The sequence below is a fragment of the Condylura cristata genome, unplaced genomic scaffold (assembly GCF_000260355.1).
Source record: "Condylura cristata isolate star-nosed mole 26May11 unplaced genomic scaffold, ConCri1.0 scaffold00061, whole genome shotgun sequence".
Taxonomy (NCBI): Eukaryota; Metazoa; Chordata; class Mammalia; order Eulipotyphla; family Talpidae; genus Condylura; species Condylura cristata.
The window spans coordinates 62,624-77,593 of record NW_004567162.1 but is presented as its reverse complement, the minus strand read 5'-3'; the positions used below and the strand labels follow the sequence as shown (position 1 = coordinate 77,593).

The following is a 14,970-nucleotide window of genomic DNA, read 5'->3' as shown; positions in this document are numbered from 1 at the left end:
CTGAAGCCACTTCCGCATGAGTTCGATTCCCGCCTACCCCCCCTGCTGCTCTCCCAGGTGCCTTCCCCACAACTACCCCCCTCCCTGCTGTCGCTCTTCTGTGTTCTAGGGTGTCCTTCTGCCTCCCCCCGTTTCCCTCCTTCCACCTGCCCATTGCCTGCCAGGAGTCATCCTCTGAGGGATCCCACCTCCCCCATTTCTGTAAGCCCAACTTTCCTAGGTGCTTTCTGCCTTGGGGTTCTGTCACCTTGGGGAGCTCCGGAGCCCCTCATCTTTGCCTTGGCCACAGCACAGCCGCGGGGCACAAGCCTCCCTGGCCTCAGCCCAGCTCCTGCCTCAGGCCCATGCACCTGGGCCCTCCCTGGGCCTTCCCGTCCCTCTGTCCCCACTGAGACCCTGGGCTCTAGTCAGCGCCTGCTCGAGTTCCGGCCAGCCCAGTCTTTCTGTCTCTGACCCCCTGGCACTCAGCACTTGCCCCGCTGCCTCTCTCCCTTCCAGCCTCACGGCCTCCCAGACCTGAGACTGCCAGTGTTGCAGCTCCCCTTGGGCTTCACCCAGTGGGCTCCGGCTCCACCCCAGATCACACCCTGTGGCCGCCGTCCCTTCCCAGGGCCTGCTCCCCCCAGCCTGAGGGACTCTGCCCTCCTCTGGAGGGGCCCTCATGGCCTCTTGAGTCACCCCCATGTGAGCCCCCCTATGTCCCCTGGAGCATTGAAGTTCTCAGCAGCCCCCACAGCCCTCTGGAGCACTGGCTGACTGCGAGCCCCTGCACCCCGCATCTGCATGTCCCCCGGACTCAGCAGTTCATTGACCTCCACAGGTCTCCCCAAGCCCCTTACCGCTGGGGCCCAGGCCACACGTAGACTCCTGGAGTCCTGCTACCCCACATCTATGTGGCTATACCCCAGGTTTCCCCTCCCCAAGACCCAGCCTCCTGGCCCCCCACCCCCGACCTTGGGGACCCCAGGTGGCCTGGCACATGTTGCCCTCCCGCCTCATAGCACAGTGCTGGATCGGGGACCGCTGTCCCAAACCCTCATGTCCCCTTCCCCCTCTGACCAGCTCCCATCCTCTTAGGGACTGGTCCACTCTCCTGGGCCCATTCACCTGTCCCCCTCCATCTTTTCCTCCACCCTGACAGCCTCTGCTTCCTTCCTACTTTCAGATTGATTGGCTTACATGGTTGGTAACTTTTGTACAGTATTTGATTCCCCTCTCCAGGGTGGTCCCGGGTCCCACTGCCCAGTCCCTGTTCCCTCGCTGCCCCGTCCTGACCCCTCCCTGTGCTCCCTGGTCTGCTCCTTCTACCCTTGTCTGGCTTCCTGCACTGCGTGTCCTCACTCCTGTCCTGTCTGCACCAGCCAGTCCACCAGGACCAGTGAGGCCCCCCTCCACCTGTCAGGTCTCCCCTGAATCCTTTTGCTCTCATTGGGGTTAGGGGAGAAAACATTTCCCACCTTCCTGCCCTTAGCCTAGACCACTGTAACTAGAAAGGTGAATAAGGAAAAGAGCGGGAGGGTCAAATCCAAACAGGCCAGGGCTTCTCATCCTCACCTGCACCTGGGCCTTGACCAGGGAGCTGGAAGAGGGGAGGGGGAGGAGGAGGAGACCACCATGGCCTGGGCTTTGGCAGCCCAGAGAGTTTGGGCCTGATGTGGCCTCCCAGAGCCCAGGAGGCAGAGACCTGAAACAGCCCTGCAACTGTGGAGACTTTGCCTGTGACTGGGTGCAGTTGAGTGGGGTGTCCAGGGAGGAAAGGGAAGGGTGAAGAAGCAGGAGAGGCCTCCTTGGGGTGGGGGGAGCTGGGTGGGTCCTTGCTCTGGAGGGAGCAGTGTGGTGATCTGGGCCTGCTGTGGTCAAGGCCAACTGTCAGCTGCTCAGAACCAGTGCCTGGGACAATCTGGACTCTAAACCTTAGGCTTTTGTGGCTTTGGTCTTTCAGTTTCTCCTCCCCTCGCCCCATAGACATCTGGACCCATTTTTTGTTCTCCTTTTGAGGAAATCAGCTGAGCAAGAAGGTGGGAGCAGCATAAAAGAGGGGGTGTGCCATGTGGGACAGGTATAGTTGCCTCCATCCTGGGGTTGGGGTGCTAGTGGCTGCCTCTGCCTCCTCGGTTAGTCCCAGCTCACCCAGGTGCTGGCTTAGAGCGCCCCACACCGGGCTCTGCAGGCTGTGGCCTCAGAATGGGGCTCTGCAGGATTCTGCTTCTGGGGGATCATGCCCCCTCCTAGCCCAGGACACTGGCCAGTGGGCTTCACTGGGCCTGGTGGTGGGAGCCTGGGCTTTCCAGGGTCTGGGTGTCTTGGGGAGCCTGTCAGGAGGAGTCTGGTCTTCAGGATTCTTTTTTTTAAGATTTTTTTTTTATTTATGCATCTAAGAACTGGGGTGTAGGCCAGAGGTGCTGGGGTGAGAGGATTCACCAGAGACAGAGTGGGGGGCAGAACAAGTGTTACAGTCCAAGTAATGCTGAGACACAGAACCGTTGCAAAAGACAAGCACAAGCCTTTATTGCTAGCCCGGGCTCGGGTCCGGTCCCCGGAGTGTGCCGACGCAGCGGTCTCGCCCAGACAGGATGGACTCCCAGTCTCTGCACAGAGGGTCTTATATAGTGAAATTTGCGGGCTGGGAAATCTCCAAAGTATGCAGTCCATTAGGATGAGTCACTCTCGGATTCTCCTTCATGCAGGTGGTAATTGCAAGCAATGTCCTGCTGGTGCCTGGGCCTCTGATAACATCCAGGGCCTCTGAAAACATCCAGTTAGTTTTCAAGCAATGTCCTGCTGGTGCCTGGGCCTCTCATAACATCCAGGGCCTTCGACAACATCCTGTTAGTTTTAACCATAAACAACATTTCAATATTTTATACAGGCACAACTACTGAAATATACTCTGAGGGGAGCTTCTGACATACAGGACAGGTCAGCTGTGCCCTGTGGGTCAGCTCCCAGCTGGGGAGAGTCAGGCCTCAGTGGCTGCAGTGGCTTCAGCCTGAGTCTTTAACCCCTCAGCCACCAGGGAGGCCCCTAAACACCTGCTGCTAGATGCAAAGCGCTCCCCATCTGGGTGCTGCACAAACAGGGTTTCAGAAATTTGACTGGGTGGGGGTGGAGGGGAGGAATCAAAGTGTCAGAGGGATTCAGGAGAAGGGGACATATCATGGTTGATGTTGAGAATGGAGGGCCAATTTCTGGAAGTTTCTTCTGGCTGGACATTGATAACATCCCAGTTCTCCTTCTATTTGCTGCACATTTCTAGAGCAGGCACCAGTAAGGTTCAATGATTCTGGTTTCCAAATTTTCACAGAAGAGCTTTCCCAGTGATGGGGCCCGGAAGCTTCCTCCTGTCGTTTTGGGGGTGGGTGGGGGGTCCTTCTCCTGAGAGTGCCCTCAGGTGAGTGAGTGTGGAATTGGGAGAAAACCGGTCTCTATGGGGTCAGGGCTACAGGACTGCCTGGGTGCCTGGGCACTTCCCCCTGGACTGGGGTCAAAGCCCTTGCCCTCAACTGCTGCCCTGCCCTCCCCACCCCACCCACTCTCCTCTTCCAACCTTATGAAGTTCCCCATCTTTTCTCCCCACCCCTTTTACAACTCGTGGGACCACTCAGTACCAATAGGGTCCCGCTGTGCCTCACCCCTCCCACCCCCAGAACGCACTCCCTGAGGTACCTCTACACTGCAGTGTCCAGTTCCGGTCTCGGGGAGCCCCGCTTCATCGCCGTGGGCTACTTGGACGACACGCAGTTCGTGCGGTTCGACAGTGACAGGACGAGTCCACGAGAGGAACCACGGGCGCCCTGGGCAGAGCAGTTGGGGCCGGAGTACGGGGACAGGAACACCAGGACCTACAGAGCCACTGCACGGGCTTTCCGAGTGGGTCTGGACAACCTGCGAGGCTACTACAACCAGAGCGAGGCAGGTGAGCTCACGGCTGGCCGGGGCCAACTCTCCAGTCCCCAAGGGTACCCCGAGTTTCCGGTCTCAGCCGCTCCCCATGGTCCCCAACAGGCTCCAGCAGTGGCAGCCAAAATGGAATTGGCCCGGATTTCCATTAAAGTTAGGGATGTGTTACTGGCTTTGGCCTATAATTGCTCACGTGGGGAAGGGCTGCCGCGGGGCGGGGCTGCCGCGGGGCGGGGCTCACGCGGGGCGGGGACAGGGTCTCACACCTTCCATTGGATGTCTGGCTGCGACATGGGGCCCGACGGGCGCCTCCTCCGCGGGTACAGTCAGTTTGCCTATGATGGCGCCGATTACATAGCCCTGAACCTGAGCTCCTGGACCGCGGGGAACATGGCAGCTCAGATGACCAGGCGCAAGTGGGAGGCGGCAGGAGCTACAGAGCGCTTCAGGAACTACCTGGTGGGGGAGTGCGTGGTGGGGCTGCGCAGATACCTGGAGATCGGGAAGGAGACCCTGCAGCGCTCAGGTTTGAGGGCAGACAGGGTGGTGTTCACATTGGGTCCTGCACACTAACTTGTCCAGGAGCCCATCTTTCTCTCTGGACACTGAAGAGATCCAGTCTCTGGGGATGGAGAGGGGGGACCCGTCCCTGAAATAGCTGATCCTGGTTCCCTGGTCCCTGGAGGCAGCTCTGGGAGCCCCAGGGACCTGCCCCAGGACATGGAGCTGGTGGACACCAGGCCTGGGGGGGATGGAGCCTTCCAGAAGTGGGCAGCTGTGGTGGTGTCTTCTGGAGAGGAGCAGAGATACACGTGCCATGTGAAGCATGAGGGGCTGCCAGAGCCCCGAGTCCTGAGATGGGGTGAGGAGGGGAGGTGGGCACAGTTCTCCCCGGGTTCGGGGCCCTTCTGAACCCCTTATAGGGTCAGGTGAGGCCTGGGGCTCAGGGTCTCCCCTCCCCTTCCCTTCCAGAGCCCCCTCCTCAGCTCTCCATCCCCACCGGGGGCCTCATTGCTGGCCTGGTTCTCCTTGGAGCTGTGCTCGCTGGGGCTGCGGTGGCTGCAGCTGTGATGTGGAGGAAGAAGCGCTCAGGTAGGGAAGGGAGCGGCAGATGAGTTTCCCTGTCCTCCTGTGGGTTTAATGCCCAGATAGTGGTTTGTCTTGCCTGGTCAGTGGGAAGTCCTGTCCACACACCTGTGCCTGTCCACACACCTGTGCTTTCCCGGCCTGGGGCCCTGTTTGCTAACACTTACTCCTCATTAAAGCAAAAGTGACAATGGAGGACAGGTTTATCCCTTGGTGGATCTGGTGATGACCTGCTTCCCAGCAGGCACAGGCAGAGGGTCCCGCTGAGGACAGATCCAGGAGGGGGTTGGCCCAGTGCCCCTCCATGGACTTTCCCCCTCATGCTTTCTGACCTTGCCTGGGTCTGTAGTGACAGTTCTGGAAGCTTCCTGTTGTCTGGGACCAGGCAGCTCCTTTAGGATCCTGTGACTCAGTCTTGGCCCTGACTCTCCAAGGTGGCTTCTCCCCAAAGGCGGAATAGGAGGACGCTGTGCTGGGGCTGTGAGTGATTATGGACAGGAGAAGCTCACCCCTAGGCCTTGGGAAGAGCAGATGGGAACCCATGGGGGGTCAGGTACCCAGTTCCCCCCTTCCTCTTTCCTGGCTCTGACCAGTGTCTGTGTTGTCTCCCCCAGGCTGCGACAGTCCCCAGGCTCTGAGATGTCATCAGCCCCTAAAGGTGAGACACTGGAGTCTGTGGGGAGGGTTTGGGCAGCTATGATGGTGCTTGGTTGTGGGGTGCTTTGGGACATTTTGAGCATGTGAGGGGCTGTTCAGAGTGTCATCATTTATGTGACTAACTTGATTTTGTTTACAATGATTTTATTTATTTATTTTTTTAAGATATTTTTATTTATTCATACAGAACTGGGGTACAGGTCAGAGATGCGGCGGGTGAGAGGATTCACCAGAGACAGAGTGGGGAGCAGAACAGGCAGATCCATGAAGTACACTGCTGAGGGGGAGCAGTGGGTGTCAGGAGAGATCTGCCACGCCATGTGGTCACCTCCGGGGCAGGCGGGAATCGAACTCATGAGGAAGTGGCTTTAGCTTCTCAGTGCTGTGCTTTAACCCGCTGCGCCACCAGGGAGGGCCTACGATGATTTTCTTTTACAATTTGCGGCAGCTACCTTGCATGAGGGGACATTTATTATGTACCACTCTATGGTTTCCATGATCACGTGAGTTCACTTTGTGCAAAAAACCTCCCGTATGTCTGTGGCCATGACCTTCTGTTCATCCTGAGGTCCCTCAAGCCACCTCCAGAGTGGTGTCCTGTGGGTCACTCCTGGCCGGCACCCATGGCATTCCTGGATTTCTGTGAGTCATACAGGAAGGAGATGAGCTGATCCACTGACCTCGTGGGAAAAGGGCACTGGCCACTGTCAGGGCAGCTGTGGCCTCTGACTGACCTCACTTGGGGAAATACCCCAGCCTCTAAGGGCTCAGTAGAGGATCATTTTATGTGCATTGCAAAATACTAAGTGCAACAGGAGAGTTCCAATGGGAGGTGGGGGGTGGTGATGCTGGATAGGTCAGGGCTATAGAGGAGACCCAACCTCAGGCTGAGGGGTCACAGGAGCCCCTAATCTGCATCAAGAAGGAAATCCCCTGAGGCTGTGAGCCAGTGCCTGGCCATGTCCCCTAGGATGGGGGAAGCATGGGCAGCCTCAGCCAGACCACAGCCTCAGGGTGGAGCTGAGATCTCAGGGTGAGTCGGCCTGGGAGGGGTGGGAAGGTCAAGTGCATTCTGAGAGCCTGAGGGCTGGGAGGGCCGGGGCAGGGGCTGCCTGTGTGAGCAGGGGGTGCACAGGGCCATCGGGCTCAGAGCATGTCACCTGAGAGTCGGGTGATCATGCAGTGAGGAGCTGCTGTTCGGGGCAGAGGGGAGCAGGCTGAGCTGCAGGGAGGTGAGGGGCAGGGAGGTGGGTGGGGAGCTGCAGTGGCCCTGGGTGCAGTTGCCTGTGAGGAGAGGAGACTGGGGACTCGGGAAGAAGACCCTGTGTGTGTACCCCCTGGCCTGCGTGCCCAGCCTGACCTCTCTCTCAGGGGCCCAGGCTGGATTGGGGAAGGTCAGGCAGGGCTGGAGAGGGGACATTGGGTTTCTGCTCCTGGATCTTTTCCTTCAACCTGGCTCTTTGAAGCTCTCACTTGGTGGTGTTGGGGCAGGGACAGGTGATGATAGTGGTGGGTCAGGGGAGGGGGAGACTAGCAGGTCGTGAGAGGTGAGAGGGAGAAAAAATGGGGTTACCTATTGGAGACCAGCTCCAACTATTGAGGTGTCTGGAGGCAACACAGGCAGGACCTTAAGATGGGAAGGCATAGGCAAGCGGAGATTCCAAAAGGGGAGAGGGGAGCGGGTGCGAGGAAGACAAGGGAGTCAGGGTTGGGTACAAGTCTTCCCACTATTCCCTCAGCAGGTCTTTGTTTATACTGTGTAGCAAGTAGTTAATTGCAATAATGTATAGGATAAGTTAATGAGAGATCACCAGAAAACATTCTCAAGGACAAGGGGAACAAGCATTTTTCTCTTAACAAATTATAGTATACTAGATTATACGTTTTTGTGATAATTGTCATGTGTACAGCTGTTTAGTTATCACTCAAAGGAAGAGGGGTCTGGGGAGGGGTGAGCTTGTTAGCAAAAAGTTACTAGGGTTCTTGGTGTAGTAGTAAATTGTGTTAGCAGTGTTATCAGTGATTGTCTAAAGAAAAGCTAATGGCTAATTTCAGGCTAGCAGAGAGTAGTTAGTGCTTGTTTTAAAAAGGAGTAAATTAAGGGAAAGTTGTACAGTTGTGTATCAAACAACACCTGTGTAATCAAAGTTAAAATTTGTCCATGAGTCCTTATGCCCTGGGAGTCTTACCTGAAGTTTGCTTTTTATTCAAAGAAACCTAGGAGGCTTCCCAGGAGTTTTTATGCCTTGGGGTCTTATCTCTCCCGTGACTTGCCTTCTGTCTCAGGAGACAGAGGAATTTCTCGCCCTGGGGCAGCTTGCTTGAACCAGGCAGCTGCCTTAGCCTTATGAGGCTAAGACAATCCAGTTGTAAACTGAATGTTGCTCAGAATATTTTGATATTATGATTCTACAAAGAAAGGGATATCATAACATAAGTTAGCATGGAAATTCTGATTTTTCAGAGCTTTTCCCTGTCTACCCGGAATCTGTCAGTTGACAGATGTTGTATAGCTTGTGTGAGTTACCTTTCCTCAGAGACAGGAAAATGTGATTCCAGAGCAACCACAGGGCAGTTCCTGAGGACCAGAAAGCACAGTCTGCAGCTACTGAGCATGTCCCACTGTCTCTCCACAGGGCCCGGTGGCCTGAACAAACTGAGCCAAGTGGTGACACCCAACCCTCAGCGCCCCGAGTCTGCTGGCCTCAGAGCTCCCAGCCCCTGCTGTCTGTACCTGAGCCCAGGGACTGTCTGAGCGGCTCAGCCCAGGCTCACTGGGCTGGACTGGGCCTTGCTCCTGTTACCTGAACTTTCTCTCTTGGCACCTCTGTGTTCTCATCTCTGAAATTAGGTAACAGCATTGTCTGCAATTCTCTTTCCTCTGGTTCCACCAGCTCTCTTGTGCACCTTCACCTTGGATGTCTGTGCAGGTCATATATTATACGTATAGTTGTGTGTATATTTATTGTATGTTAATATGTGCAATATTTTGTGATTCATATTACAACTATAAACATACTATCTGGTCTGTGTATTATCTCATGGCTGGGAAGGCACAGTATGAGGTTGTGGGGAGACGGGCAGTAGACCCGGCACTAAAGCCCAGCTCCTGCTTCCCAGCTCCCAGTTGCTGACAGAGTCCCAGGGAGGTATAAAGGGTTGGAGAAGCTGGAATGGGGTGTCTGGGGCCAGTGTCAGGGACTGAGCCGGGGCGGGGTGGGGGGGTTGTGGGGGTGGGAGAGTGTCTGTCCTGAGGGTGGGTCACGTGGCGGAGCAGAGCTGATGTGGGGAGGAGACGGTACAGTGCATTGAGTCAGCTGCCTGGCTGGGGCCAAGACCCAGCTCCCGCCGCAGTGGCCACGGATGGCTTGAGAGCACTGAGACTGCCCTGTGCCGCGAGGAGGCCTCGGCCCCTGGATTCTTCTGTGTCTCCCCCTGGGGTCCTCTCACCCCGGGCTGGGCAGCGCTTCAGCGCCCCTGAGTCGCCCGCATCACCGCCGACACGCAGACAGCTTAGACGGCGAGGCTTGGCCGGGAGCCGACTCTGCGCAGTTTCATGTGAGGCTGAGGCTGCGGGTCCGTGGGCAATAGTTGAGGTCACAGCGTCTTTCTCTTTGTTTCTTATGTGTTATGTTCATTTTTCTATACATCTTTCTTTCTTAAGAAATGCTAAGATCTTACTAACTCACTTTAAGTTAATTAATGTCAATTAATTCGGTTAAAGAAACAATTTATTGTGGTAAAAATACATAAGATAAATTTGCTATAGTAGCCATTTCAACAGTAAAGTGTAGTAACTTTTTATTTTACTTGTTTTAAATTTTTTAATACAAAAAGACTGGTTTATTAAATAAGAAAAGTTGAGAGAGGGGACTTCCTGGTTGTGCAGGGTTTAATTCTCAGCACCATCAAGCTATCAGCAGCCAATGTTAGATTCTGGCCCAGGGATCTGACCCACATGGTGCAGCAGACCTCTAATGTCTCACCAGCTGCTCCCCTAAGCAGTATCGGGGAGCACTCACCACCTGTGCCTCTCACCTGTACCCCAGTTCTTGTGTGCATAAATACTAACATAAATCTTTAAAGTGAGACAAAATTTGAAGGAGCAGGCACTTGCAGAGCCGCCCTGGAAGGGACAGGTCAGTAGAAGAAACACCTGCAGCGTCCCAGGCGGGCAGTGCCGGGAGGAGCGGCCCAGGCCCGCCGTGTGTTATCCCGGTTCGTAACTGTGTGCTGCCGGCGAACACCTCTGTCCACTTTTTAATTGGGTTGTGTGTTATTCAGTTGTTTAACTGGTTTATGTATTTAGGCCATGAGTCATTTTCTGATGCATAGTTTGCAAACTTCTCCATTCAGACAGCTGGCTCTCATTTTATTTTATGAGTTTTTAAAGGTTTTATTTCTACTTATTTATGCATAGAAAAACTGGAATGTAGGCCAGAAGCCGGCAGGGGGTGGGTTTGGGGGTGAGAGGATTGAACAGAGTCAGAGTGGGGAGCATAAGAGGCTGATCTAGTGAGGTACACTGCTGAGGGAAAAGCAGGGGAGACGGGAGAGGTCTGCTGCACCTTATGGTCAGCTCCCTGCCAGTCCCTGGTAGGGATCCTTGTCATGCCCCAGGGGCATGATAGCTTGATAGTGCTGGGACATTTTAACCCCTGTTCCACACGGGAGCCCTGTCCCTTCACTTTCATAATAGTTCCTTTCTCTGTGCAGCAGCTTTTTAGATTGATGTGGTCCCGTGGTTTATATTCCCTTTTTTTTCTCTTGCTTTCAGGGAGGAGTCGACAAAGGCATTATTGAGACTGAGGGCAAAGGGCTGCTTACCTGTGTTTTCTGACTGCCATTCTCTCCCCTGCCTCTGAGTTTGCTTATCTCACCCTTACAGGGTGGAATCGTGAGAGCTGGTCTCTCCCTCACTTGCTGAAGACCAGCTTCAGCTGAGGTAGTGAGCGTCTCCCACAGGAAAGGACGACATCTGTGTAGAAAAAAGAGAGAGAAAAGTTGAGGTAGAACAATGAGGGGACGCGGATACCTGTTTAGGGTGAAAGCATCTTCTGCCGATTGACCCAGCAGGTCTTTATTTATACATTACAAGCAAGTGGTGTGATTACATCACTGTGTGCATAAATCACAAAGCTTAACAATCATCACATTTGTCTTAAAGACAGCTCGGGACTTTTTGATCTCTTATTGAGACTGTGATATTCATCATTCATTAATTAAAAGTACAATTGATACACAATGACTGGTTCCTATAGTGACCAGTCATTAATAAAATATTTCTATGGTGATCAGTTAGCTATTATAACTTAAGCAATCATTTTGTTCATATTTGTCAATGAATATACATCTTAAAGGTCCAGGATCTAATGTCAAGGAACTCGGATTCAGAAAAACACCAACGCCGAAAGTGCTGACATTTCCCTGCCCGTAAGAACTCTGACTGGCCATCAGAGTCTGGCGATAAACCCGGAGACGTCCCCTACCTTCCTCGGCCCCAGTCGGGAGAGCGGGAACACGTCGTCAATGGCCGGCAGGAGGGTGGCCGTTGTCGCCCAGGACGTTCTTCAGGGCCTCACTCAAGATGGTGAAAAGGGTGTTCAGGAGATGCTGACAGTCATCCCAGGTGGGACAATGGGTAAAACTGCTAAACAATTTCCACAAAACCCAATCTCTTAGCAAGTGACCACAACAAAATTGTACACTTACACATAGAAATTTTCACAAGGCCAAGCCAGTTTTTAACAACAAATGTGCATCTGGAAAAAAAAAACTGGAAGCAAAAACCAAATTTGTCACGAATCAAAATTACAAAAGCAATCACCACCACACACACTAAGTCCCTCCACTCGCTCGGACCGGTCCTCGTTTCTACTGGTGAGCAGCACACTCACCACGCTCATAATCCAGGTCGGGAATCAGCCCTAACAGCGTCCACCTGGACAGCCGGCATCCCACGAGCTCGATAAGTTCTTCTTCTCTTGCTGGCGCCGGACTGGTGCCCGAGCCTGAATGCCAACCAAGTTCTTCCAGATGAGACTTTAAAGTTTTCCTAGTCGAGAGCCCAAAATCGCTCTTCCAGCCACGGAATCAATGATCCCGCTTTACGCTGGCCCTTGAATCCTTGAGCCACGGGGAAGCCACCCCCGCTTGACGCTCCCTCTACCAGCCACGGGGTGGCGACCCCCGCTTTATGCTGGATTTTCCAGCCACGGAGTAGCGACCTCCACTGTACGCCATCCTGCCCGGGAACTTTGGTTCCTAAACTCACAACTGGCTGTCGTTTGTCACCACAGGGGACTAACCGGTAGATCCCGGACGAGCCCCCAAATGTTAGGGTCTGAAATCACCTGGTTGCCTCCCGTGACAAAGGACAGGACCAGAGATGCACAATCAAGGGGAGTTTATTAAGCCAGCTAACTGGGGTCAAGCTTTCCTGCAGGCATGCAGACCACACAAGGAGAGCAAGACCCCGACCATAGGAATGTCAGAGAATATATAGGCTCTATTGGCTGTTACATATGTCACAGCTAGTACAATTTCATAGCCAGTGCAAAATCAAAGATTAACAAACTCCAAGGCACCCAAGGATGGGTTACCTAGGCACCCAAGGACCAGTTTCTAAGAACAGATGTCTCAGTGGTAGGTCAGGAGCTGATATCAGGGTCTAGTTTCAGCTGGTTTCAGGAGCTGGCACCAGGAATGCTATCTGCCTGCCCTTCTTTCTGGGCCCAGGGCGAGTCAGAGATCCAGACAGGTGCCTAGCCAGAGGGGCTTAACACTCTCCAGCCTCCTTTAGTCATCAGGAAAATGATGCCTTTCTGGGCCCCTCTGGGCAGGCAGGGAGCAGAGGCAACAGACTTGGGGGCAGTGAAGGTTGTGGGGTTTGCCCCCAGAACAGCATTATAGCAGATGTCTCCGTGTCCACCCAGACCGGTCTGCAGGGCCCCTCCATGTATGTCCTGGCCCTTGCCCTGCCCACCCTGCTGACCCTGAAACTCGCCCACTCTGCAGAGACTCTGGTCCCTACCCATCTGCACCTGTGTCCTGAGCCCATACAGGGACCTGGCCCCGCCATGTCCGCACTTGGAGAGGACACCCAGATGGTGAGACCATCATAGCCTTGCTGGGTACTAGTTATTTTATATCTTATTAATGCAGTGTCATGTGGGCTCCATTTTACCGGCAGGACAGCGAGAGTAGCAGCGCACTGACTTCTTTGCCCAAGAGATAAGGACACAGGGCTGAGCACCCGGTGACTGGGCAGGGCTCTGACTTGGACTCCAGAGCCAGGAGTCACCTCCCCACACAGGTTCCCAGCCTGCCACCCCTGGAGAAGCGCGACCCAATGCTGCCCCCTGGTGGTCTCCCTGTGCAGATCAGCAGGACCCACACTCAGCCTGTTCTCTTGGGCCTGAGATGGTCTTCACTGCCCCCAGGCCAGAGTCCACCTCCCAACAGGGCAGACAAGCCTGAGGCGGGACTCTATTGGGGTGAAGGGTGTCCCCACCACTCTGGGGGCCCTGGTCCCCGTGCTCAGAGGAGGCCAAGCTCACTCCCCCTGCTGAGGGACTCTGGGCCTGAGGGGCCTGCTGAGAGGGCGCCTCTGCCCTCACCCCTAGAAGCCCGAGCGCCCCCTGGTGGGCAGACGGCTTCACCTCAGCTGTGTCTGGTCAGGGCCACCGGGGTCAGGACTGGACCTTGGACACCTCAGCATGGTGAGCTAGAGACCCACCCAGGGGTGCTGCCCCCCACGGGTCCTGAACTTCCAGTGTCAATCAGACATTTTAGTATTTTCTTACTATTCATAAACTTTTTTAAAAAATTATAAAATTTACTAAAAATGATCAGCCATCTTACAAGGTGCCCCTTCCTAAAAGGCAATTTCCTGTAGCCCCAGAGACAGGCCTCTCAGCATTTCCCCCGTTTCAGTCCTAATTCCTCCCTCCCCCAATGAAGTTTCTGACTTCAATGATCATCATGTCATTGCTCGGTTTTATAATTTATCATTATAATATAATTTTACCTTCTAAAATGTCGTTCTTGTATGGGTTGTCTGTCATGTTTCTATTCTACTAGTATGTCTAGTCTGCACTAATGTCCATTAAGTTTGTTTTATTTAAACTTTTGCCCAAAAAAGTCAGTGGCAGGTCAGAAGAACGGGGTTGGGGGAGATGTGAGAGGATTCACCAGGGGGACAGCGGGAGAGGAGGAGACAGGAGAGGTCTGCTGGGCCATGTGGTCACCTCCTTGGCGGGGGATCAACTCAGGCCATACTGGTGACAGCTTGGAGATTTAACCCCAGGCCACCAGGAAGGTCCAGGTGGTCATTTCCTATGAGTCACACCCAGGAATGTGAATGCTGGTCCTGGAGTTCTTGTTTAGTAACTTTAGGAAAAGAAAGAAAACTGTGCCCCAAAGTGGGTGTTTCACATGCCCCAGGGAAGGGAGGAGACTTCAGCTTGTCCCACCCCCTCGCCAGTCTTGATCATTAGTAATCACTTGACTTTTGGCCTCTCTCATGGTCACAGAGATCCTCACCGGGGGTCTCCCTTGCATCGCCCCCTCACCCGGGACTACTGATGTGGAGAATGTTTCAGATACACAGTAACTGTTCCTCTCTCTTCTGCTGTAAAATCCCTTCTTAAACCTTTTCTACTTTGTGTTTGTTACCTGTTTGTTTCTATTTTTTAGTTTTTCTGTTTTATTTGTTGTTGTCTTCTTATGATGAAGTCATGGGAGTTGTGTCTGGTTGGAAATCCTGTGTCTGATCAATGTATCACAGACGTCTGACGAGGAGCTGTGGGCCTGTCCCGGTCATGGTCACTCACAGGCTCTGTCTTGTCCCCGTGACGGGCACGGCTGTGTCGTCTCTCCCTACCTCTCTGCAGCCTCCCACATGCCAACTGCCCTCTCCTGTTACTCATTTGGCTCAGCCCCTGGATTCCTTGACCAGCTTCACTAGAAACAGATCTACTGCACCAGAGGGCTGTGGGCGACGCCCAGGTGTGCTGCTGGGACCATCTGAGCGTGTTTGCGACATGTGGGGACAGAGCACCCCAGAGCAGCTCGGGTCCCGTCTGAGGGGTGTGTTCAGCCAACACGGCACAGGTGGGGCGCCGGGAGGGTCCAGAATTCCGGGCCTCCCTGTACACTTTCCTCAGCCCCTCCTCTGGGACAATCTGAATTGTAAAAATAATTTTTCTTTGAACTGCAGTTATGCAATTTAATAGCTTTATTTATAATATTCATATAAATAGACTAAGTGCAATTTCAGTTTTCATTTAAAGAATTCAAAAATAAATCATTCAAACTTTAGAGAAC

The 14,970-nt window shown here is 53.8% G+C and overlaps 1 protein-coding gene across 1 annotated transcript; it reads left to right on the top strand.

Annotated features, from left to right (window-relative positions):
* Positions 1-2,814: 2,814 nt before the first annotated feature.
* Positions 2,815-8,592, top strand: LOC101626915 (class I histocompatibility antigen, Gogo-OKO alpha chain-like; the record flags this gene model as incomplete). Its single annotated transcript, XM_012734583.1, has 6 exons — positions 2,815-2,826; positions 3,667-3,916; positions 4,157-4,426; positions 4,873-4,992; positions 5,601-5,644; positions 8,280-8,592. Coding segments are annotated over 6 exons (711 nt in total), but the record flags the coding sequence as incomplete, so codon positions are not given.
* Positions 8,593-14,970: the final 6,378 nt, after the last annotated feature.